We start from the raw sequence: 26440 nt of genomic DNA, 5'->3' as shown, positions 1-26440 counted from the left end.
TGACAAATACAAAAAAAAGGAAATCAAATATTTCACAGTACTGTGTGTATAGATTAAATGGAGTTTGGCCCTACAGCACTTTCTATGTAAGGTGTAGAAGTTTAAAGAGCCATTAAAGAAAAACACATATCAAAGAAAAACATTTGAGAGTGCTATAATGTTCTTATTTTCAAAAGTGAACAACTTTCTTTTTAATCTTATGAAACATGAACTGATGAGTGATGATGCACAATGTCCATTTAATGTTTAATGGGATCATTAGTCATACATAATTTATGATTTTTAATGGATAGAAACACAGAGCTTATAACCACCACTTCGGTGTTGCAATAGCATAGTGTGTTACCTAAGAATTTATAATTATGATCAGTTTTTATGTTATATTAGATTAAAAAAATTGGTTTTCTCTCAAAAAACCAAATGTTTTTTTGTTTTTGTTTTTTTAGATGTGGTGTACTTTTATTTCTGTGATCTGTCATTTATCACTCAAAGAAGTTTTTGTAGTTTGTTAATGTTGCTACTTAATCTGCATTGTTGGAGTGGGCAAGTGTGCATTTTATCTTCTGATTCCGGTGTCGTGCCAAACTAGGTATCCCCGACAGAATTTGTTTCCCCTGCGTCGGGAGCACACGCTGGACTGTCCAAATCACGGACAAACAGTATCCCACATTGTTGATTTTTAGTTTACAAACACTTCTTATAATGACTAACTACTCCTGACATTTTTGAGATGTTAGCTCTTTATACAACGAAGTTATAGTGGGATACAAATAATATCAGGCTGATCCTGCCACAATTTGTTCCCCCTGTGTAAATCACGGACAAACAGTATCCCACATTGCTGATTTTTCGTTCACAAACACTTCTTATTATGACGCATTACTCCTGAAACTTTGGAGGATTTAGCTCTTTATATAGTAAAGTTACAGGAGAATAAAAATAGTTATCAGCCAAAATGTTAATGGTTTATTAAAATAATCCCACCTGACACCCGTGAGCAATAAATATATAATTTTCCGTTGTAACCCTCAAACTGAATGGTAATGTAACGATACTAATTTTTCACAAAATGAAAACATCAGTACTTCTTGCGTGCTCCCAGCACAGGGGAAACAAATTCTGTCGGGCATACCTACTTTGGCACAACACCGGCTTTGTTCGTCAGTATTAAAACAGTGAACTGAAGCAAGGAGTTAAGCTGTGACGTTTTATGAGCAAAATCCTCGTTATTTAATTTATCTTTAGCTGTCAAACAAAACAGAGAGGCCGATATCTGCGCACTGAAGTTGCGTTACTTAAGTACGCTATTTGAATACATGTTTATTAACTGCATGTCAACAGCATTTTTGAGTCATACGTTAGTCACAGAAGATATCTGAATGCGACTGCGCCGAGCTCAACGGGAAAACGACAATCTTAAGCCACCGAAGGGCGACTTTACCACGAACACGGAGCTCAAAGAAAGTTAAATCCTTCATGTTGACGAATAGTGCGAGTCTGATAAGTTTCCCTCTGCTTTACCGTTGGGAAGTTATCCCTCTTGAAGGCACTGCCATTTGCAGATATGGTATCACGTGTCTCCTTACTGGAAGTCAGACTACATTATGTTGCAAAATGACTCAACATTACTCCGCCTACGACTCGTTCTCTGGAAGTTCACCATGCCCACTGCGCTCACTTACAGTTTCTGTTTCAGCGCAATGATAAATACCGAGGCAGCAGTATACCCCCTCCCGCGGTCTTCCACACAGTGCAAAATTCACGTAGCCTAAATTCCACGGCAATAACGAGACAGACACGATTCCCAGACTAAAAAAAAAGAAGAGAAAAAAAGCAGTTTTCCTGTTCGGGAACACTTCGCTGTGAATCATACAGCAGCCCTGGTAGCTGTCCCAACTGCAAACACACAGTACACACAGGTCATGTGCGAACTTGAAGGCAGGAAATAAAGCGCGCTCCTCTGTTCGTGCGTAACAGGGAAGTGAGTCTAACCTAGTTTCTACGTTGTTTAAAGTTGCCTGCGCCCAGCGCGAACGGCTGGCACCGAAAGTTCCGTTTTCTTCTGTTTTATCGACGCGTATTGCCCAGCTCTCCGAATTCAGCTTCAGCCTTACACCGAGACACTGAGTGATGGAAGAAGGGCACGTTCTGTAGGACTGTTCGGTGGACTTGGAAGCCCAGCAGAGAGGGAAGAGGCGACGAGCTGCAGCTATTGTTTTTTTTTTCAATGTTTTGAGTTCTCTACTTAGCCGAAGGTAAGCGTCAATGTGCCTTGTTTCATTCTGCTCGCGTTATCTCCGCTCAGCACGAAACCGTGTCAGTTCCCAGAATCGCGCGTAATGGATGATGTGCGAGTGTTTGTCATGTTTTGCTTGTGTAACAACAGGCAGGATGGACGTCCGTCGGCCTTAAACACAGCCTTACATCGCAGTTTTGTCACGTTTTATTTTTTTGAACACCAAAACAGTGATTAGGATTTTTTTAAAATATATTTTTATCTTATAAATAAGTATTTGGTAAATACTTGTCTTTTACGAAACGTGGAAGGGAGTTGTGTAATTATCAAGGCAGCATGAATGTTGCCACCTTAGTCCCTCCCTTCATGCCTTGCTGTCCAACTGTTTCATCCTGTACCCTCATTACTCCAAAATGTGTGCCGTTTTTGTGGCATCAACACTTATACTGGATGGAACCAGAAATAATTATAGGCATCAAGTTCATATCATCTAGTGCAGTAATCTTATGACATCTCACAAATTTTATAGTTCTAGTAAAACCACATTTCCTTTGCGTGCAAGTGTGCACTTTAAGTCTTTAAAATAACTTTAGAATAACTAAAGATAGTTACTCTGGCAGGGGTCCAGTTTTCAGCCTGGCACCGCTGTGAAAACAACACACACCTTGTAGCTGATGGGTGCTGTGTGAAGACAAGGATATGTCCTGCAAATGTTCAGAGATAAGGCAGCGCTCCTGGCAGGCAGATGGGCACTATCATGAAAATGATTCGCACTATAAACTTGCCATCAGTTAGCAGTCCTAGAAACACGAGAGTCCTCCCCACTACTTCCCACAGTACACGAAAGAAACAAGCGGAAGTCTCTTGGTTTCTCTTTCAAATCAAATAGTTTGATTTGTGTGACTGTTGTTTGTGACTCTACAACCTTTATTTTATTGCACTCACACAAAAGAGTCCAAGAATAAGCTGCAAAGAGGGAGATGCTTTTGCACATGGAAAAGTGGTTATTCTCTACATTCTTCTGCATTTTCTTGGCTTTTATGTTTGCGTCTGTCTACGCTGTACACAACATAATCTGTGTTGGCCTTGGAGGAGAAATCTCTCCTTATTTGTGTCAAAACCGAGAGCCTTGCTCACTCTACATGTTGTACTTCAGCTTTGTGCACAATTTTTTCAGTTGCCGGGGAAGTAATTTTTGGTGATCTCACTTCAAGCACAGGGAACTTTAGCCTTACTTATCAGAAAAAGGATGATTTGGCGTTTAGCTTCAAAAGATACGGTTTGCTTGGTCAGTAGGGGAAGCAAATGCTTTAGTTGTGATGTTCTGGTTGACTTCGTTGTGAAGTTAGCTGTCAGGCTGAGAAACAAGAAATGCCACATTCAGCATTTAAAACTAGTTTTGCCTGACTGATGTATTGGCCAGCTGATATTGGTCTGCCAGACTGGTTTGTATACTGGAACTTTTCTTTTTCAGAACGTAATGTAGAAACAAATCCTTTTGCTAATTTGAAAGTAATTTGCCATCATCTAGTTTTTTTTTTTTTAAATATCTCTTTATTTGATTTTTTTGATACACAAAAACAACAAAAACAAAAACAAACAAACAAACAAAAAACCCCAAACAAAAAACAACAACACAAAAAGCAGTCTGAGACATATAAAACTAATACAGTAGTATATATATATATATATATATATATATATATATATATATTTAGGTAGATAGTAAATAATTGGGTCTACCACCCATTTACACATTTGTCCTGACAAACCCAACCTGCCATCAGCAGCCCCACTCCGATGGCAGGTTGGGTTTGCTTTTTGTGTTGTTGTTTTTTTTGTTTTGGGTTTTTTGTTTGTTTGTTTTTGTTGTTTTTGTATCACAAACCCCACAAACCCTGACAAACCCAACCTGCCATCAGAGTGGGGCTGCTGATGGCAGGTTGGGTTTGTATAATTTCCCTCAGATCGTCAGGTAAGGCGACCGTGGCTCAGGGGGTTGGGAAGCGCATCTGTAACCAGAAGGTCACTGGTTTGATCCCCGTGCTCTCTGTCCTGGTCGTTGTGTCCTTGGGCAAGACAGTTCACCTACTGGTGATGGCCAGAGGGGCTGATGGTGCGATATGGCAGCCTCGCTTCTGTCAGTCTGCCCCAGGGCAGCTGTGGCTCCAACTGTAGCTTCCACCAGTGTGTGAATGTGAGAGTGAATGAATAGTGGAATTGTAAAGCGCTTTGGGTGCCTTGAAAAGCGCTATATAAATGCAATCTATTATTATTATTAAAGGGCGCCATATAAAAGATATTGTCATTACCGCTTAGTCAATCTTTCCATTGGTAAGACTAAAGATTTCTTTATAGTTATTGTTGGTGGTTTTTCATTGATCCGATTAAAAACAATACATTTTCTTGCCAAGAACAATAATTTACATAGTAGTTTATATTTGTTTTTATCTGGAAATTTGTTCAGAGTTGGCAGCCCCAATAAATACTGAGCTGGATCTTTTTGTATTCTGCTTTTAAGTAAAACCCTTTAATTCTTTTGTTACTCAGAGCCAGAATTTTTAAATTTTTGAGCAAGTCCAAAGACAGTGCAAGTAGGTCCCCGCTGCAGATTTACATTTAGTACATTGTGCTGACCTACTCGGATCAATTTTATTCAGAAAAGTGTCTATGTAAAATTTTATATTGTGTTTCTTTAAATCTATTATTAAGGAATAAAGAATGCACAGATTGTCTGCACTCGCTCCAGGCATGATCATCACAATGACACTGGAGGTCTCCCTCCCAACTTCTGATAAGTTTTCTAATATTATGTTTGTTATGGCCTTGTAGTGTATTATAAGACTGTCTTATAGTACTTTTATCTGCATTTAAATGTAAAAAGAAATTTTCCATGGGTCCTAGTTGCATTGTATTGTGTAAAGTATCAAAACTTGAAGTAATTAAGTGACAATCATTCCCATTAAACAAATCACCAACCACACGTATTCCTGCGCCAAGCTATCTCTGAAACACTGCACTTGTCATTCCAGGTGCCGATAATTTATAAAAGGTGTTAGGTAACTCAGTATAGGATTACTTTCAGTGTATTTGTTCATATCCCGCCATGTTTTTAAACAAGTATCAATCATTACTTGTTATGTTTTTTTGTATATTTACTCACTAGTTCGTTTAAGAGATTAAATGGCGAACATGTCCAGGCTTCAAGGGGATTCTCTGCCTCTTTTAGATATGCGTGGATCCATTTGTGTATGACTCTACTATGGCATGACCGGTTATAAAGCATAATGTTAGCAAATCATCTAGTTTGACTTGCGGAGCAGCTCGAGTTCTGGCAATGCTCTCAACATTGGCCAAAGCAAAATTTTGACTCGATCTTGATGTTTTCTAGGATTTGTTTCTGAATGGTTATAGTTATAACTGTAGATCTGTAGGAATCTTCTGGAAACTGTAATAAAAAATATCACTCAGCAGCAATTTCACTTTTGCTTTTCAAGAATTGAATTTTGATTTGAACTCATCAAGTAATCAATTGATTTTATTAATCAGTTACTCTTACTATTAGTCAGAATTTTTTTGATATGTATGAGTCACCAAAAGTAAAGGTTGAGTGTGTTTTCTGCAGTATTATATTATATTATATTATATTATATTATATTATATTATATTATATTATATTATATTATATTATATTATATTTGCTATTGTTTGAGACAAAAAGTAGCAACACGTTTTTGAAATATGGAGGCACTTTGGATCACTGATGAGTCGCTCTGCTGTTTCAGACTTAAATTGAATTCATCACCAAATTTTCCAAAGATTTTTAATCTTCTATGGGATGTTTTGTTTTTTTCTACCATTTTACAGAAATTGAATGGATGATTTAGAATTGAAATGATGAAATAATTAGAAGTAATCTTTATTTACTGTCAGTGGTAGGAGATTGTGTTAGGAAGGGTGTGTATTTAGAAAGTGAAGTTAATGAAAAGGCTTAAAGGAGTCATTCTTCTTCCCATGAGCCAAATTATAGGATTTTCTCTAGTCATATAATTCGATTCGAGTTTAAAAAAGTCGCATAAGAAAAGCAAATTTCCCCACATTGGTTTCTGAGAATGCCAGTGGAAAAAGACCAGTTATGGTTTGACTACCCCGTAACAGATTTTATCATATATAATGATATGAACAGAAGGTCTTCAGGTAGGTCTGGGTTTTTACCTATTTCACCCAGTAATGTTTATTCAGAAAAAAAAGATATATTGTATCCCTGGTGAAAAGCTGAATATTTGTTTTTATTACACAATTTAAAGCGTTGAGCTGTGAAAATAAAAGGGGCTTTTTTATGGCACTGTTTGTTTATGACAGCGTACCTTGACCTGGTGACACATTTGGCCATCAACACAACAACAAGATGCGAATGAGCTTCTGCAGAAATGCTTTTTCTCTCAGTGTCTGTGTAGCAGTGCGTCTGTCACCCTTCGTATTTTGACTGAATTCACCAGAGCAGTCTGCAGACAGCGTAGTCTCTGCAACACTGCAAAAGCCTTCACTGGCCAAGGTTTTTGAATAATGCATTAACTGATAATAATAATGAATATGGAAAAATAATACAAAGTGATAAAGTACAAAACATAATACAACTGTTGCACACTTTCTCAGCTGTCCTGATGGATTCTCGTTTAAATTGTTACATTTCACAGCAAACGTGCCAGTCAGATAAAAACTACTGTTTTCATTTGCTGATCATGCAGTGCTTCCGTTTAAGGGGGATTTCTCTACGCTGCACATTTTGGGTAACTTTATTAAATGGAACCAGAAAAGACAATAATATTGTAGCCACGTGATCAAGATTTGCTTGAAAAAGCAAACTCCCATAAAATAATCTGTGTAGAATTGAATAATATGAGCAAGTTTACATGTTAGAAGACAATTTTAAGTGATCTCTTTCTTTAACTTTGTTCCACACTGTAGAGCCCCCCCGCCTCCCAACTGGGGAAACTCCCACGATATGACACGTCCACTCACATCTAGCCTATATTAGACATTATCATAGAAATAGGAAGTAAATATTTGGCCTGGCAAACGATTTCAGCCGGACTTGTTGCAGTTTTGTCATCTATGTCAACTTGTGAGGCCAAATAGTGACAGAAGAAACTTAATCATCCTGAGTTACTCTCAGGGGATAAATGCTGGAAAGCTGTTCTGCACACCAGAGGGATGTACGTGCAGCAGGCTCCTGATGTTGAGATAACGCTAGTATAATCATATCGTATAATCACACAATACAAACATGCAAAGTCTTGAAAAAAATAAACCGATTAGTGTTCTTCAATGGAAAAATGTTAAACAAATGACAGAAAATGTAGGCACAGAAAGCAAGGAATTGGCAGGCAGGCACGAGTTTCCACGTCTATCTACAAACTAGTGACATAAGGGGCAGAAACTTGCAACCCTCTGACTTGGCAGTAATTCAGTTATGTTTGTTAAGCAGCTTAAAGAGGAAATAGCTAAGATAGTGATGGATTATACACTTAAACTCAAACAAAGTCATTATTAGGGTCTAATCTTTAACCCAACCAGCATAGCAAGTATAGCACGGCGAGGTTCTAGATAACTGAGAGAATAAGAACTTTGTTATTAACTGCTGCTTGACAGTGTAAACATACTTTTATAAAGTGTAAACATACAAACAAACTGTCGAACAAACCAGCGTTTTGGCTACAACAAAGAGCCACGTTGAAAAAGCCCTAACCCAGTATAAACACAGGGCCAACGCAAGAGGAAAAGACTCAAATAATTCCATTGTCTTTTTCATTCTCCTGGACACACCTGCATAATTATAGCTCTAGAACCAGTTCAGTCATCAGAAAGACCTGCATTCCAGCATGTAGGGTTTTTCCACACATTTCCCTCTGAGCTGTTTTGGGTCCCGTGTTGCCCAAATCTAATGTTACAGCACAACCAGGGGGACTAGGAACACAAAATCACATGTACAGTGAAGTTATTTATGTTATGCTGTTTCTATTTTATAGTAAAAAGTCAAATTAAACATGTACATTGTGTCGGCTTCTTTGTGCATTTATTCATCGACCGATTTGCTACCATCTGACTAGTAATGTTCAATCATATTCATGTAGGACTATGTCAAAGTTATAAAGTCCTTTACTGTTATAAACGTCTCTTCTTAGATGGTTTCTTGGTGTCAGCATTAACATTAACATTAACATTTACCATACATTTTCCGACTGTGAGTGAAGTGGGGAAATCAAACATCATATCTGTAGTTGTAGTATTCATAAGCATGTAAAGACTGGTTACTAAATGATCATGTCGGGTTAGAGTCAGCTGCTCTCTACTAAAACTCTTAACATGATAAGTTTCTTCTAAACATTAAAACTGGCTGCATTGTTGTGTAATGATGCACGGCACCTAAGTATGTTGGGATTCTGTGACCTGAGGGGTGGCACTTTTGTGGAATAGACTTTTACTGCTGGATTTTATTTAATCTGTATCAGATTAACAGCTTTGAATCTCCTGTGGCTGTTTATGACTCATCCTTAGTGGTGTGTGTCGTCCTTATAGGGAAGGAGTGGGTTTTATGGGGTTTGTCAGATCTACGGCAATGTTTACGTGGGTGTTGCATATTAATGTGACGTCCACAAGAATGCCGGGACTTGGAAGAATTTAATTATTGGAACAGGTAACGGGTAAATTACTGTTAATTTTACGGATAAGCTTTTAGATTACAACCGTGTTTAAACTGGGTTTTATTACTGTGTTTTGCTACATTGCTGTGTTTTTGTGTTTACAAAATGTCTACACACAGACAGACTTCTGCATTTGCCTTTGTGATTGTGCCAGTTACTGTTTTTAACATGCTTTTTAAAGATAAAGATCTGAAAAGCTGTTTATATTTGACAAAGCTTTTGATAGCATGCTGAAAAGTGCCACAACACTGAGACGATGCATTTTTTACATTTTCAGTAAAAGATAAATGTGAGACTATGACATAATAAAAATTGATGTTTTTTTTTTTATATTAAAGAGGCTCTTGAAGCAGTGTACTTTGTCAAAGGTTTGCTATTCAAAATGCAAAAACATACATGTGAATGTGTAACACTGCAAACGCAATCCAACACACACGTGCAGACTTGCTAATCTCTGCAGCTGTGGAGTGATAGCTGCGGGATTTGAGGAATTCTGGCTTGTTCGGTGGAAAAGCTGTTACGCAATGCTTTGTTTTGTCAGTTAAGATACAAAAGTTTTAAAAAAGTTGCTCAATGTTACAAAACAGAAATCGTGACTCGGGAATGGCAGTTTTCTTGCTTGTGTCACACCGCCTTAAAAGGCATATCATTTCTGTTGGAGAGGTCCTACAACATGTGCCTCATGTTTCCACCAACTTACATTAATAATCAATCAGGAAATCCTTTTCAACTTACATAATTACAGTATTACTGTCAAAAGATATGCAAGGCTTTGTATTACAGTGAAAATCAAACGGCTCATCAACATGCCAGTCGGAAAGTTTAACTTATGGTCAACTGTCTGACTTTCATGTTAGCCTTAGAAAAACAAGCGTGCGGTTAGACTGTAGTTGGTTGATCCCAGCAGGATCATTTAAAAACATTTATATCTCCACAGCTGTGCAAACTGTTTAAGAACAGCGTATGTGCATGTTTGCTACTGGCGCAGTTGAGCTCTGATATCTGTTGCAGATATTACAAATTAATAAAAAATAAACAATTTGTTGCTTTGTTATGCTATTCAGTGGATCCTTAGTATGACCAACCAATACTGGCCTATCACAGAGATTCACAGTTACTGTTGTTTGGCTTATGTGCTGTCTGGTATGCAGGAAAGGGCGACTAGGTAGGAAATACAATATGGTGTCAACAGAGCAGCTCGGAGTTTATTTCTCATTGTTTAAATGTGCTCATGGTTGGCAGGGCTAAAGGGGAATCACAGCAATGGCTGGCTTGTTTATAAAAACACGAACAGCGTTGCATAGAGATGAAAATCCTATTGGGTGATAAATTAAAAAACCTAACCTTTTCTCCATAAAGAGTGACGCCGACCTAAACAATCCAGCTCTTGTCTCTTTGACAAACATTCAGATAATTTTGATCTGTATTCTTTCTCCCTCTGGACCCATAAAGTAGTGGTTAACACATTAGCCTAACAAGGAAAAGCTCTCTAGTCTGATCCCAGAGGAGGCACAGCGCCCTTGGGGGTTGTGTCAGGATGGACATCTAGAGTAAAAAATCAAATCAAACACTACTGACTGTGGCGTCACCTGGTGAATGAAGGAGCACCTGAATGCTGATATGCTGTTAAATCAGAAAGATGAGCTGTTTAGTTCCACTGTGTTTAAAAAAACGGTCATGGGAAAGCTTAGAAACATGTCATTTCTTTTTACTCCCTAGCCCTGCGTGATCATGGCCCAGTGGATGCACATGACCCAGATGTTGCAGCATCTGCCTTATGAGACAGTCAGCAGCCTCTATCCACCAAACTCCTTCCCGATTGAAGTCAGGCATTACATATCTGAATGGATAGAGAACCAACGATGGTATGACGCACACACATACTGTACATGTACATGCTTGTTTATTCTTAATAAATATTGCATGTGTTTATTCATAAGGGACTGTGTGTGTGTGTGTGTGTGTGTGTGTGTGTGTGTGTGTGTGTGTGTGTGTGTGTGCTCTCACAGGGAGGACTTTTCACAGGAAAAGATAGAGCAAGAGAGTCAAGCTCAAATTCTGTTGGACCAGGGTATCAGCATGCTGCAATCCGTTGCTCAGCAGAATGCCAATGTTGTCGAGAAGATGAAGCTGATGCAGATGAGCAGGAACATGGTAATAAAGCCAAAGAAATGATCATTTTTTAAAAAAGAAAGTGACATTTTATTTTAGTTTTTGGGCTTTACCATCACCCATAAAATTTCACCTTTGCAGAAATTCCTGTTTAGATTTTTCAACCTTCTGCAGCATTTGTTGCTTCTGAAGAATGCAAAAACCTTGGTAGCCTTTATGACAACTTTAGAAACTTCCTTAAACCTGCTACAACATACATGTTAGGAATGCATTGTCTTTGATATCATTTGCATTCATTATTGCATTGCATACTTATAATTAGTGGTATTATTTGCTTATTTTACAGGAACTGTATCACCATCAGCCACTGAAGTTTGCACTGATGGTCAGAGACATCCTCAGGCAGGAGAGGGCTCTGATAAACGGAGTAAGTCCCTTTTATGTTAAGTCTAACTAAAGTTTTCTTTCAAAGGCAAACGTATTTATCCCTCAAGTTTTTCCACGTCCTCACCTCAATTCTGCCTATTTTGGCGATCTCTCGTTTTTAGTCCTTATGTTGATACTGTGATTATTATTCCTTATTATTGAGACGTGTTGTTATATTTCCAGGGTGGTTACATTTTGATTACAATGTACCCACTGCATAGATTTCCTGCTGCAGTAGTAGCAACAGTTCAAATCCTTGATATTAAAGCATCTTTGAGTCTGTCAATAGGAACAGTGTTATTGCAGGTGTGGCAAGTTGGTGGGGTGGAAATGGGGGGAGGAAGCGTGTCGCAAGCAGAGAGCACAGACTTAAGTGGAGGCTGATTGGCTCTGATTGAACTAGAGGAACTATTTCATTATTGAGATTGACAGTGTGGGAAAGTGGTAGTGAGAGCGAGCGGTTTTAAGAACAGAAAAACAGCCTGACACCCACGAAAGCAGATAGGTGACCAATTACAGATCTTCCTTAATGAACTTCATATCTGTTAGGTAGTGGAATTATCTACCAGAAGAGGCGTTGGTTTTGTGCAATGAGTGGCAATAAAATTTGTGCAGTTATTTAAAAAACAACATTATTTTCTTTATATAATCATTAGCCAGGAGTCATAACGCATGCTGACCTGATACTTGTGTTTTTGATCAAATCTAACTTGCATATCGCAACATAAAACAGCTTAGCTCTTCTTAGAAATCCCCACAAGACATCATTGTTTCAAGTTTACTTCTACCCTTATAAAAATACACTGGTGATAGCTGGCAGTCACAAGCCACGAGGTTATATCTCAGGGGGAACCAGGTGAAGCTGATGTGTTTACCAGATACAGTTTATGTTTAATTGTGTAAACTATTGTGTAGAAAAACCCACAAAAGCAAAAAAGGTCAAGCTGTGGTGCTTTGCAAGTCCGTTTAATGTTTTTTCTGTTTATAGACCTCCCCTGCACAGTACCCAACGTACCCGACGAACGATATATCCAAGCAGGACGTGGACCAACTGGTCCTGAAGGTGCTCGAAGTCCAGGAGATCCGAAAAAAGATGCACCAGATACAAGAGGAGCTTAACTGGGAGAGGCAAAACTTTGAGAGTGCACACACACAGGGTAAACGCATGTTTTCCTTTAGCAATACATGAATGATTGCATGCTTTAAATACCGTAAGCAGTCAGACCGCAGCGATAATTACAGCTTACATCAACAGAGTTCCTGTTTTTCAAGGTTAAATCATAATCTCTTTTTATTTTCTGCTTCCTTTGCTTCTGAGTCTGTTCAGCTATTTTAATTCCACTTGTTCATTTTTTTGGAGGATTTGTTTTTAAATGCTTGAAAAAGAAAGATTTTTCATAAAAACTTTATTTAGAAGATCATTCTCTGGCGGCGACATAAATTAAAAACATCCAGGTGCTGCGACTGGAGCTCTAGCTGGTCTGCTCAGTAGGAAGTGGCAGATGTTATCATTTTTCAAAGCAGAATAAGTAGAGATGGCACAGTTACGTGGATGTTGGCGTTTTTTTGGTTTTTTTAGATACCTTAACCCCAGACATGTTGCTAGTGATATTTATTTTTATCTTTATCTCATTTGATGTGTCGAACCGTTTTTGAGGTCAAGCTTTGTCTAATTATATACAAGACCTAATGTAGTAAGATCAAATGTGAAGCACACACTCACTTTTTGAAGACCCAATAAAACTGAATGATGAATAGAGGAGGTGCTGCCCACTACCAAAGCATTTCTACGTGGTGCTTTTTGTTTAATGTTGGTCATTTGACCCTCATCATAAACAGTACTTGCATGATGTTCTCAAAGAAGTATGATTAGATATAATTTTTATTATGCATTTAACCACAAGGTTGTTTTGTTTGTAGGGCTGCAGCTACTGATGAATCAGAATCAGAATACTAATCCCTAAGGATTATATTTTTGATAAGAAAGCTATTAAAACAGACGAACGGTCTAAAGTACGAAGTAAAGGACAAAGAAAAAAGGAACAAAAAGTTGGAGCAAATGAAACTGGCTGCATGCTAGTTTAGTAATAGTTACTTTGGTAATAGAGTAATCTATCAATTATTCATTTTATTAATCAAGTAACTGGATAAAAATACTTTTGTCTTAATAATGACTGATAATAAACATTCAAAAGAGAAGAATGAACGAACACATATATGCAGTTAAACCCTTTGATTGTGCTCATGTGCCGTATTGAAATTACACTTTTTAAAGAAAGCGTTATGCAAACGTTTTTTTCAAACGCGTGCATCCAAACTTGAATAAATACTGATCATTTAATTATTCATTGCAGCAATAAGGTCGTAGGTTAAAATCCAGTGGCTGGCCGTGCCCTTTATGTGAACAGTTTGTGTATTCTCTCTGGGAACTCCTCCCACATCCAAAGACATACATGGATTAAGTCAGTTTGCAAATCTAGTCTTTCTGTGGGAACACTAACTTTCACTGGAATCTGAAAACTCCTCACCGCAACCTTGCACGTCATTCAAGTAGTTGCGGACTCTGTCGACTCAGTGTGTTGTCACATTTCTTGGCAGATGCAGGTCAGATTGGGTGGAATGCTGTGGAATAGGGTTACAATGTGGCTTTTTCACTTAGGCATAATTCAGACATTAGACATTACCTGTGATAGCTAGGATAGGCTCCAACCCTCTGTGACCCTGAATTGCATAAGTGGAAGAGGATGAATGTTCCCTTTTTTTTAGGTCTGTGTGTCCCGCTGCAACATAAAAGTCAGTCTGTCAAAAGAAACTCACCTTTAGGTTGTGCAATCTTTTCTTTGCCAGAAAGCTTGTTTCTGAGGGAAAAAAAAAACGTTTTCTACGTACAGCACAGGAATAAATTTATTATTTAACTTAAAGCAAAGCAGCATTTCCCAACAATGCAGGAAAGACTCGACATGTCATGTTGCTTCTTGTTTTCACAGGGTCGTTCCAGCAGAATGGACTGGATTCTGCAAATGCAGAAATCAAGAAACTTCAGACTCACATCCAACAGCTGGAGTACAATATACAAGCAATGGCCACGGTGAGCCAGGGGCTTATGTTACCATCAACATTACTGGCATCCTCGAGAGAAGTTAAACTAAATGTCTTTAGACATTTTCAGATTATTAACACTAAAGAACAAGACGAGATCTTCATCCCGTTTAATTAAACCTGTTTGATTTTTCGATGTTTCTCAGCTCATTTAAATATACTGGTAGTTAATAGATAAACAGTTATTACTTGATTACTTGTTTTCAGTTAATAATCAAATTGCAATGTGTTTGGATTCTGGTTTTTGTAGAAACGTTCACAGCTGCTGAAGGAGTCTATGGAGCTGCTGGGCATCTGCCAGAACCGATTTCTTAACAGGCTGAACGAGTGGAGGTGGGAGCAGCGCAAAGCAGCCATAGGATTTCCTTTTGATGACAACCTCAGCCCCCTGCAGACCTGGTGAGCTGCACACCACTCCACTGTTTGTACTCACAGCCTTTGTGGTGTTGGTTTATGCCGTCCTGGTTAAAACCCACAATTCAGTGTCTTTGACACACACTAAAACACTAAAAAGAGGGCACCTTTATGCACACAATCCAGTAACATAGCGCACTCTCGTTTAAGAGACGGGTTTTTGAAGTCTGTATATTTTCAGTGATTTTTGGATTTATTTGAAAACTTTATTGATCAGTATCCAGATGTAGCAAAGTCGGTTTGATCTGTTGTTTAAATCTTCATTTTGCTCAAATATGAATTATTAGAACTTTTGGATGGATTGCAGTTTGATTTGATTTGATTTGATTGAATCTTTATTTTGAACATGTTGAAAAAGTACAACAACGTAGAATTAAAAGAGACAAATGAACAAAGCAAAACAAAAGGAAAATGAGCAACCACAACTACAAATAACTTTCATGTTCAAAAAGGAGCAGGAAGAAGCATAAGCTTATTTAATCCCACCCCTTTTCCACTATCTAGTAATCAATAGACTACAGAAATACCTCCTTGCAATTACATTATATGTCATGTGTTTTTTTTAAAATTATTATTATTCATTTTTTTAATATATATACATATATGTTTCTATCTATCCATACATACGTATATACACATACGCACATATACACATTTTCAATAACCCCATTAACACCTCAAAGGATACACAACCTACAGATATATATATACCCATACCAACATACCCGTGCACCCGCACACACATGAAAATATTGGACAAGAACACCCTATCAAATCTCTACCTCTTCCCTGTACCCTGTAAAAACCATCTCCTTAAACCGCTTTTTAAACTGCACCATGCTCGGACATTGCTTCATATCTTTACTTAGTCTGTTCCACAGCTTCACTCCACACACAGAGATGCAAAAACGTTTTAATGTTGTACAGATACGAGGATGTTTTAAATTTAATTCCCCCCTCAAATTGTATCCTCGTTCCCTTTTAGAAAACATTTTTAGAATATTGTCAGGAAGCAGGTTATTTATTGCTTTATATATAATTTGTGCAGTGAGAAAATGATGAATTTGGTGATCTCCAATCTACCATTAGATTCAAGTCCTTTTTTATACCCCTCCTCAGGATCAATTGTAATCACTTTCTTGAATACTTACCGATTTTTACCACCACTTACTGGACACTCCAATGACTCCGAATCAGAATTTCAGCTTATTTAACACAGACAAAAAATCTCTGATGGAGAATGACTGCATAAATTCTAAATGTATAAATTGGTCAGTTGTTAAACAAATATTTTGCATTTTTTACCAGCTTGGGTGTTTGTGTTTTTGCTTTCTTTCTACACTTTCTCTGTTAGGGCTGAGCAGCTTCTTGGGATGAATGGAAACCTGAGACAAGAGCTGATGCTGACTGGGGAACTGACCTCGGAGCTCCAGGAAGGGCTGTCGCAACTTGTGCAGGTTTTAATTGAAAGGTAGCACAGTCCCATTGTTTCCTTTCTTGTCTCACAAACAGCAGTGTAAAGGAATCACTTGATTACCTTTTTTTTTAAAAGAAGAAGACAGTTTTCTAACGCTGTAACCCTTTCAGCTCTCTTATAGTGGACAAGCAGCCCCCACAGGTGATAAAGACACAGTCAAAGTTCTCCACAACTGTGCGATATCTGCTGGGAGAGAAGGTAGCTCCTGGGAAGCCTGTGTTGGTGAAGGCGCAGATCATTAATGAAATACAGGCCAGGAACCTGGCGAATGTACATGGGTGAGTCGTGTGTTTCCGAATCTGAAATCCCCTCACACTTTGACAGAATATCCTCACTGTGGCAAAATGTGAGGGAAGAAATAAAAACTGTGACCAAGCTCCATCGCTGGGTCTCTCCTCTGCTCTCTGTCTCTGTCATGGATGCATAAGAAGCGTTAGGTCTGCGTGTCTGCTTCCCCAAAGGTGTGCCTGTGCCACAGAGCAAACAGAGCATGGGACAAGATCTAACATGTACTTGATGTTGCAATCTTCCCACATCGGAAGTGTGGAAGCTGTGGGCATGTTTACTTATTCTTTATAGCACAATTGGCAGGAAACATTCACACCTAACTTTCAAAGCTCTTCTATAGCTCCTGTTATTTGCTGTGGAACATGTTGGATTATTAAAGTTATTAATTGTTATTAAAGTTTAAATGTTGTGTTCACAGTTAAATTAAAATCACCAAAATTCTTAAAATAATAATTTCCCACATTATTTTAACACAATAATGTGGATACATAACAGAAATCAGCTGCAACCATTTATTATTTACTTGAAAGGCAAAAGTGTGAGTAAGCCTAACTATACAATTGTAGCGTTTATCTACAGTAACATTAACAACAGAGTCAGCTGTTTGGTTTCGCTTTGGCTGGATTCATTAGTTAACACTGAACACCTCATATTGTCAACAAGCATTTCTGCTGTGCAAATTTGATCTGAGGCTGTGCAGGATGTATGTCACGATCTTGTTTGTTTTTTTAGCATCTTGTAGATTAGCACATAATTAAATCAAATTAACTACAGAGGTTAAAACTTTAAGTGGTTAATATCAAGGTACTGACTGTCCAGTAGTTGTATGAGGAAATAACTGACAATAAAATGATGTTACCTGCAGTGATAATGTTGGTGAACTCATCAACAATTCGGCCGTCCTAGAACACAACGCAGCCACCAAGAGCACGTGCTCCAACTTCAGAAACATGGTATGTGCGGGTCTACATTTACAGCTCATATTTGATTGATGTTCAGCATCGTTGGGAAATGCAAACTTTGTTTTGGATTTAACAGTCCATCAAGAAAATCAAGAGAGCAGACAGAAAAGGATCAGAGTCTGTGACAGAGGAGAAATTTGCCCTCCTGTTCTCCTCAGAGATCAACATCACAGGCTGTGAGACTCCGTACAGGATACAGGTTTGACCCCATCCGGCATTCTGACTGTTGTTTAACTGTTTACAGTTGACTTGAGTTATTTTGCTAACTTATGATCTGTTTTGTTGAATGCATGCTGAGCACACACACGGTGTAGTTATGTTGACTATTACGTAACATGTCTGATTACAGGTGATCTCTCAGCCAGTGGTTGTTATTGTTCACGGCAGTCAAGACAACAATGCTGTGGCCACCATCATATGGGACTGTGCATTTTCTGAGCAAGTAAGTGTGAAGTTCTTCTTTTGATTTTTCCTTTTTACATTCAGTATTGCAGCTTGTCTTTTCTGCTGTTACAAGTGTTTGAAAGCCACGACATACAATATGTGCTTCATACTCTCGACTTCACCCCTGAACTGGAATTCAGCAGGGACTTACTTAGACTTAGACTTAGATCCTCCCGCGCCGATCGGCGCATCGGGCGACAAGAGAGCGCCATCGAACTCGTTCTATCGCGGCAGTTGTTGCTTCATCCCATGACAGTTCGACTGAACGTAAATCTTCAAGGAAAGTCCTCCTCCATGTTATTTTAGGTCTTCCTCGCCGTCTCTTTCCATTCTTCGGGTTCCACAGAACCGCGACACGGGCAGGTCTCGGTTAGACGAAGGATGTGACCGGCAAATCTGAACCGACACTTGGCGACTTGGACATGGAGTGGCTCTACTCCCGCACGGCGATATACTTCTTCATTGGTAACGCGATCCCGATATGTGATCTTGAGCAGCCGTCGAAGACAACGTTGTTGGAAGACGTCAAGATGGCGGTTGATCTTTGCAGGGACTGGCGAGGCATTATATCAACTTCCCCGGTGCGGTGGAAGAAACACAGATGCAACTGTTAGGAGGTGACTGTGGCTTATAAAATGCACAAATGGAGAAGCAGCAGCTAACAGCATATACTTTATGCCTTCGATGCTTGTTGCCTCCTGGGAACACGAGGTGGGTCTGGGCCTGCGCTGGAGAGTCGGCGCAGTGGCAGGATGGCTGCTGTGTTGCCTGGGATTACTCCTCATCCCCTACCCAACCCCGTTGCTGTGCTTTCTGTGCAGAGGAGTTTTTTTGTTTCCTGTTCTCATGCTGCCTCCTATAGCCCAGCATGAGTAGAGGTCTCTTTTTTTCCTCTTGTACTTTCCCATTGTAGTGTATATTTCAGTGTTTTTTCCTGTAATGCAACCGTTCTCTGACTTGTATCCCCATGTGATGTCTGTGTTGTTTGTGTAAGGTCAGGGGCGGGGTTCATTCCACTGCAGGGCAACCTGCCACTGCATGTAGCAAAAAAAATCAAACTTGAACTTTAGATAAGAGGTGTGGCAGCAGTCATGTGGAAAAAATATGAGTGCAGTGACACACTTGACCCAATTTCCTGAACTTGGCAAGAGTTGAGTGTCCCTAGAGCCCGTGTGTGGGAAAGTGGAAATGTCATAAAAATAGAACATAAATAAATAGCAGACATTTATCATGAGGGAATAAACGCAGTTCACCAAAATTCTAAAGTCTGCATTTAACATATCCATAATAGTGCGTTTATATATTTTCCTTTTTCTCTTTCCATTTTAAATTTGGTTTTACTCGTCCCCTCACACATTTTAAAAAAATATATATGTGTATCAGTGTTTTCGCTTTATCAGCCTTTATGTCACTGCCATCAGGACAGAATACCCTTTGTGGTGCCGGACCGCGTGCCGTGGAGGATGATGTACAACACTCTCAACAGCAAATTTACATCTGAGGTTGGGACGCAGCACAACTTGGACCAGTACAACCAACACTTCTTGGCACAGAAGATCTTTGATAAGCCCGACTTTAATGAGGATTTCAGCAACATGATGGTTTCCTGGGCCCAGTTTAATAAGGTACGCATGTGCTTCTATTCGCTGGCACAGGTCACTTTGACCTACAAATCTTACGGTGCCTTTCAACATTACAGGAGGTTCTCCCAGGTCGACCGTTTACCTTCTGGCAGTGGTTTGAGGGAGTAATGGAGCTGACCAAGAAACACCTGAAGACCTACTGGAGCGAAGGGTTGGAAGATTCTGCTGCTGTTTCACCAGTGAATGTTAATAGCCTGTGATAAAATAGCTTACAGTGTTTTGCTCCAACAGGCTGATATTTGGTTTTATTGGGAAGCAGCATCTCCACCTGATTCTCAAAGACAGGCCCAATGGAACATTCCTGCTTCGATTTAGTGACTCGGAAATTGGAGGCATCACCATCGCTTATGTGTCTGCTACTGAAAGTAGGTGTTGACAGACCACCGGTTAATGTTCAGTTCAATGTTTTCTCAGCACCTAAAGCAATGTTAATCTCGTTGACTAGTAATTTCCATCATAGTTTTCGTCAATGACTTGTTGTTTTTTTCCTAACAAAAATAAGACGATAACTAAATAAAAACTAATGCACGACGACAAAAACTATGATGACACTTTTGTCGATAAATAAAAACGCGATGAAAATGTTCCTGAGTCATGGGATCCAATCAGAACTAATTAAGTTGTGTATATAGGCTGGACAAGTTCGGAAGTGATTCAATCGTTAAATCCTTGTGGAGTCAGGTTAGATGCACACGTCTGATCTGCTGCCAAGAAACAGGTGCTCCCTGTTTCTCACGAAAATGTATCAAAATGTTATAAGAGAATAGCAGACATGTGACCACATTTCACATTTAACATCAGGGAAAATAAGACACTTTGTGGAGCGACTCACAGAAATCAGATTTAGTTTAGGATAATCCCATGATATTTAGTCTACGAGAACCAGACTGAAAACAATTTAGATGTTTAAATTATGACTAAAACTAAACGACATTTTAGTCAAAAGATTATGAATAAAACTAAAGCAAAATCTGCTGTCAAAATGAACACTGACCTAAAGGATAAAGGCCACTTTTCAAAGTTTGGACAGAGAAGACAGATGGTTTGAAAGAGGAGTGAAACAGGGGCATCTGTGCTCTCTGTGAACAACCATCAAACACCAACAGACACCAACTCTCTGCCACCTACTATGCAGTCTCAAGCTTCACTGATATGTTGCTTTCAGGTGACCTCAATAGTTCACGTGATAGCATAATGCAAGTTCTCACAGTGGTTTCACCTGCTCTTCTATGTTGAGCCTGTCTGCCTCTCAGGTCAAAGCAAGAGGGGGTCCACTAGTTTTCCTGATTCCCTTTCATACTGAAGGGTGTTCCTCCCAAAGTGCAAGTGCAAGAAGAACATCTTGCATTCAGGTGACCTCAAAAGGTCACATGATAGGGTGAGGCATTATCTCACAGGGGTTTCACCCAAAATCTCTGTCAGTAATGACCCATGCTTTTACCTTGTGATGGGATTAAAAGTGGGTCAGTGACATTCTTAAGAGATAACCCCAACTAGGGTTGAAATACCTGAGATTCTCCACCTTTTGGTTGTAGAACCGACCAAGCCTCTTGGATAAGAAGTGAAACGTATTCAAGAAACTTAAAGAAGTCAGTCACTTCACGGGGCGATCGTGGCTCAAAGAGTTGGCAGTTCGTCTTGTAACCGTAAGGTTGCCGGTTCGAGCCCTGGCTCGGACAGTCTTGGTCGTTGTGTCCTTGGGCAAGACACTTCACCTGCCGCCTACTGGTGACGGCCAGAGGGGCCGATGGCGCAATATGGCAGCCTCGCTTCTGTCAGTCTGCGCCAGGGCAGCTGTGGCTACAACTGTAGCTTGCCTCCACCAGTGTGTGAATGTGAGAGTGAATGAATAGTGGAATTGTAAAGCGCTTTGGGTGCCTTGAAAAGCACTATATAAATCCAATCCATTATTATTATCACTTTCTTTCCAAGCTCCTTATGTGCACCTGCTAAAAATCTTTGACAAGCTTGAATCTCAGTGACTTTGACCTCAAGAAAATCACCTACAGTTTTCAAATTTGTACCAAAGGTGCATCTACTAGGAGGCTGAGGGGTAGCACTGTTGGCAGCCAGTATTTTTGTGTAAAATATTTGCATGTTACACTGCATTTCGACTCTTTTTGCAATTGGCGGTTATAAACATGAAGTGACAGATCAATCTTTTTTTTCCAGATGGGGGACAAAAAATCCAAAACATCCAGCCTTTCACCAAGAGAGATCTTGAGATCCGTGGCCTCGGGGACCGCATCCGCGACATTGACCACATAACGTATCTGTATCCTGAATTTTCTAAACATGATGTTTTCAGAAAATTCTACACAGGTAATGGTTGTCCTGCACAAAGACAGTTTGTTCTCAGTTTAGGAAAAGAAAGTGAAAGTAAAAAACTAACCTCTTTTTGTGGTATGAAGCAGAGCCTACGTTGCCCATCGGCGGGGGTTACATCCCTGTGTCTCTCCAACTTAAAGTCGGCATGTAAGGATCTCTTCATAACAAAATAATACATGTAGGGAACATGTCATGTGTATGTGTGTGTATCTTTTTATGTGTGCAGGGATGCCCAACGCCCAACTTCCAGTACACCATCTTCCTTCAACATGTGAGTGTCACTTGTACAGTCTTTGGTACAGTATTTCCATACCACCAGCTGAACCCATCATTCACCTCTGCTATTTAAGGAAGAGTCATTTAGCACAGGCAGCAATTCAATGCTACCCAATTATAGTCACAATTATATTTACAATGACATCTATGAGGTCACCTGTCATGAAAATAAGAAAACACAAACATTTTAGTGTTTAAAGCTAAAAGTTATTGAAGTTTTACATAGATAGATATGTTTTTTTTTATAAAACAGTGCATTTGAAGGTTCATTGATAACAACAGTAATTATATTTTAACATTAACGGTAATGAACAATACTGTTAATTTAAGGTAGGTGTGGCATAAATATCACATTAGGTGGTGTAATTAAACATCCTGATTTATGCTTAATGCCATAATGCACTGAAGCTTCAAATCTAGAAAATATACTTCAGTTATGCCTGATCATGTCGTGATCCTGGGCCATGTTGGCCCAGCATTCTTAGTTTTCATGTATTTTTGTATTTTGTTCTTTATTTAGGCCACGGTTCCTGGGTTGCTCTGTTAAGTTGTTCCTTATGTGATTTCCCCTTGTGACTTTTACCCCCTGTGTGCCCCTCTGTGTATCTGTGAGCCCTCGTCTCCCTTCCTTGTGTTTCATGTTTCATTCAATGTTTTCCCCAGCCCGTTATGTCTGTGCTCTCTCTCTCCTCCTGTCTGAACCTCTGTGTACTTCCTGTTTTATTTTGACAGTCTCTCGTCAGTATGCGTCATGTGGTGTTCACTCCTGCCCTGTCTCGTTACGATTATCTGTGTCAGCTGTGTTCCCCGTGTGCGCCCACTTCCCTCGTTAACACTCTGTGTATTTATGTCCGCGTCTCCCTCGTGACTGTGCGCCCCTCTGTGACTATATCCCAATTCAGGGTCTGCAGCCTTAAAGTACGCAGCCTCAACAATCCTCAAGGGCCGCGTACTTAAAGACCGCTGAGGCCGGAAGTGCGAGGCTTGTGAAATGGGACGGTCTAGCCTCCGTTGCGCTGCCCAGGTTGCCTAGCAACCATGATACTAACAGCTGGAAACGTTTCATACAGCTTTGTTTGACAGAAATGAAGGAGAAAATCTTTTGTTCATTTGTTTGTTTGTTTCTACATGAGCTTTGATCATTCTCTGTAAGATTAAGCTCAGCTATTGAACGGCGTATATTTTAAAGTAAAGGCTTTAAAACCAAGTTAGTACAAACGTCACTAATGTCACATGACTTTGCCGACATGTGGCCAACAGTAATGTTTTCATGTTCTTCGTTATTAAACATTTGCACATAAATAAGTGACATAATATTCAGTACTTACTTAAAGTTTACTCTTCGGGTGCCCCTCATCCGCCGTTTTTTTTCGGCAAAATTATCCACACCCACCGCGGCGCTATGAATTCTGGGATATGTTGGGCCACGAAGTCTACACCTTCACGTCCTTAAAATTCAGGGAAATGAAGGACGCATTTGAGGGCCGCATTTCGAGCAGCCTTTGAATTGGGACAGCCTTCGTCGCGTCGCGGTGACGTAATCGGCCTTAAAATGCAGCCTTTAAGGCTGCAGACCCTGAATTGGGATACAGCCTGTGTGGTTCCTCGTGAGTCAGTTCCTTCATGACTTCCCAGTTTAGTTTCATATTATTTTGTATCACCTTAACTTCCGTCAGCAATAAAGCTGTATTTTGAGTTCAGTCCTGTTTTCCTGTGAGTTTGCATTTGGGTCCTCTCCTGCCTGCACACAGCCTAAACATGTTTCATTTCATGTCTCATTTTGTTCTTGTTGTTAATAGTTAGAAAAGATAATGTCGCAGTAGCTCTGCTGTTGGACTGTTTGCCTTTTTTGTTTTGCTATCTTGGACTTTGGTTACACTTCATATTATGTGCTTTTATTTTGTATGTCCAGGGATACCATGCCCTCGCCTCACCCTAGCTTCAATGTGTAAGTGTTGCTTTTATACTCAACATCCACACAAATTACTTAATTTAAATCTTTCAGTGTTTTTCTTTTAAATAACTGATTGAGCCACTGTTTTTTTCTACTGATCTGGACTTTCTTTTTGCTTCACATTGTGTTCTTACCTTTCATTTTACATACATTTGCAGGGAGCCTATTGCCCCAACACCTATAGTACAAGGGCCTGAAACCTCACAGAGTAGCTTCTCTATGTAAGTATCAAGCCTACACATCTGTTCATATTAACCAGTGATAATGTGATAGCTCTATATATTTCACTTCCGTACCACGTACTCCCTGTTTCAACATAAATATCTATAAATTATCAGATATTCAGATTCTGGGCACAAAAAAATATTGAAATGTGTACAACTTTGTTTGAATATTCTTTATTGCGTCTTGAAAACCGCATATCTACAGGAAACTCACTGTTGTGTACCACATTTACGATGCTACTTGACAGTCTGTTTGAGAAAAATGTGAAAACATTTTATTTACAATAAACGGTGCCGCGGAAATAAACATCTATACATGTGCGTGTATTCCTGCTTCACACCGCGGTTCATCTTTCATGCACTCACTACATCGCGCATTTATCTGTGAATCTATATCGTGGATTTCTGCGGTCTATACGTTTTTTAAATTTTTTAAATTTTTATTATTTTTGTGGTTTTTTACTATTGCTACTTCTTTCAGGCAACAGTTCCAGTCACCGTTCAACTCACCAGACCTCCCTGATGAAATAATAGATGGTGCAACAACAGCTTCTGGCCTGGAACCCATGTACGTTTTTTTGGTTAATTTCTGTATGACATCCACCGCAATAGTTACTGATTATCAGACAGTAACATCTTATTCTTGCGCTCTCTTTTTCTAGGCTACCAGATTTGAACTTTTTTGATTAATCTAGAGTCTTCCTGTGGGCTGAGCAAAGAAGAAGCCAGCTAAAGATTGAAGCCAGACTTGTGTCATGTAACAAACGTGCCACCATTTGAGCCGATTCTCTTCCTTGACTCTCAACAGCTAAAGTTTGGACTACGACCAGTGAACCTTTTGAGACAAACTTGATTTGTCTGGGACTCAACATGTTAAGAAAGTGTTACACGACAGGAGAAAATCAGTTTAAATCCAAAGTAAAACTGAGAACAAACCAGAACAAAAATGCTTTTTTTGCAGCCATCTGTGCCTTTGTGTGCATGTCAACAAGAACTTTGTATGTTTCTTGCCTAGTGGCAGATCTGTTAATGTCTTTTCTTTTTGCTTTTCTTTTCTCTTCTGTTTTGTATGTGTGTATGTGTGTGTGTGTGTGTGTGTCTTTGCTTGTATTTAGGAAAAGATTTGGATTACTGTACAGACTATAGCATTTTTCCAACAGTGGCCATAAGTGTGACAGTGGGTATAAAAAGGGCAATGGCTCATGACATTGCTGGCCAGTGGACTTTAAGACACCAGGGGACTTTGTTTTATTAGTGTTTAGAGTATATTGCATGTTGGTCTATTTTAGTCATACATTGTATGTAACCCTTTGTGTTTTCACTTTTCTCGCAGTATATTATTCATTCAGTCTCTGCATATAATGCATGGTAAATACTCATTAAGGAATAAACACCTTTTCTGGCAGTGGTGACTGTGAGACTGTCACAACATGTCAGAAGTTATGAAGGGTGACGGGCAAAGTTTATATTAGATCTACTGTATGTTGAATTAAAAATTCAATTTTGTGTTTTCTGTTCTATCAAAGCAATTTGTTGTTTAATGTCAGCTGATACTTAGTAGTTCTAGTTTTATTGTTTTCAACTAACTTTGTGCCACTGTGCATGTTTTTTTAAGTTCTCATTTTGATGGCCCAAGCATACTAAAAAAAATACCAAAAAAGAGTCAAAGTAAAAATATATTTTCAAACCGATTTCCCCTTATTTCCCTTTATTTTCAAGCACAACAATAATGTTATTAAGTAAGCAGTTCAGGAAAACAGACAGTTAAATCCATAGATGTTTGGACAATAATAGAATCTTTGTAGTTTTGCCTCTGTACACCACCACGGTGGATTTTTAAATCACATATTCAA

General features: G+C 39.2%; 1 protein-coding gene across 2 annotated transcripts; it reads left to right on the top strand.

Annotated features, from left to right (window-relative positions):
- The first annotated feature begins 1850 nt into the window (after positions 1-1850).
- On the top strand, positions 1851-26278 carry stat6 (signal transducer and activator of transcription 6, interleukin-4 induced). 2 transcript variants are annotated; one of them, XM_087833987.1, is made up of 22 exons: positions 1851-2255; positions 10660-10805; positions 10950-11094; positions 11399-11479; positions 12467-12635; positions 14466-14566; positions 14828-14976; positions 16346-16462; positions 16579-16746; positions 17622-17709; positions 17795-17917; positions 18068-18160; positions 19584-19787; positions 19862-19956; positions 20037-20170; positions 21978-22127; positions 22220-22280; positions 22360-22404; positions 24322-24357; positions 24522-24584; positions 25069-25155; positions 25250-26278. In XM_087833987.1, the coding sequence occupies exons 2-22, from the start codon at positions 10672-10674 to the stop codon at positions 25275-25277; spliced, it is 2271 nt and encodes a 756-aa protein (XP_087690113.1). In that variant the 5' UTR covers positions 1851-2255; positions 10660-10671; the 3' UTR covers positions 25278-26278. The 2 variants fall into 2 exon arrangements, with proteins under 2 accessions (XP_087690113.1, XP_087690112.1); XM_087833986.1 differs by having other exon boundaries at positions 22217-22280.
- Positions 26279-26440: the final 162 nt, after the last annotated feature.

Source organism: Neolamprologus brichardi, chromosome 20 (genome assembly GCF_056152115.1).
Source record: "Neolamprologus brichardi isolate AB-2024 chromosome 20, ASM5615211v1, whole genome shotgun sequence".
Lineage (NCBI taxonomy): Eukaryota > Metazoa > Chordata > Actinopteri > Cichliformes > Cichlidae > Neolamprologus > Neolamprologus brichardi.
This window is presented reverse-complemented; position numbering and strand designations above follow the sequence as displayed.

Bases quoted from the DNA above. Each gene is read 5' to 3' on its own strand.
- stat6 (XM_087833986.1), top strand. From the start codon at position 10,672: ATGGCCCAGTGGATGCACATGACCCAGATGTTGCAGCATCTGCCTTAT. The intron at 11,095-11,398 runs GTAATAAAGCCA...CTTATTTTACAG, and splicing joins TGCAGATGAGCAGGAACATG to GAACTGTATCACCATCAGCC. The intron at 14,567-14,827 runs GTGAGCCAGGGG...TGGTTTTTGTAG, and splicing joins ATATACAAGCAATGGCCACG to AAACGTTCACAGCTGCTGAA.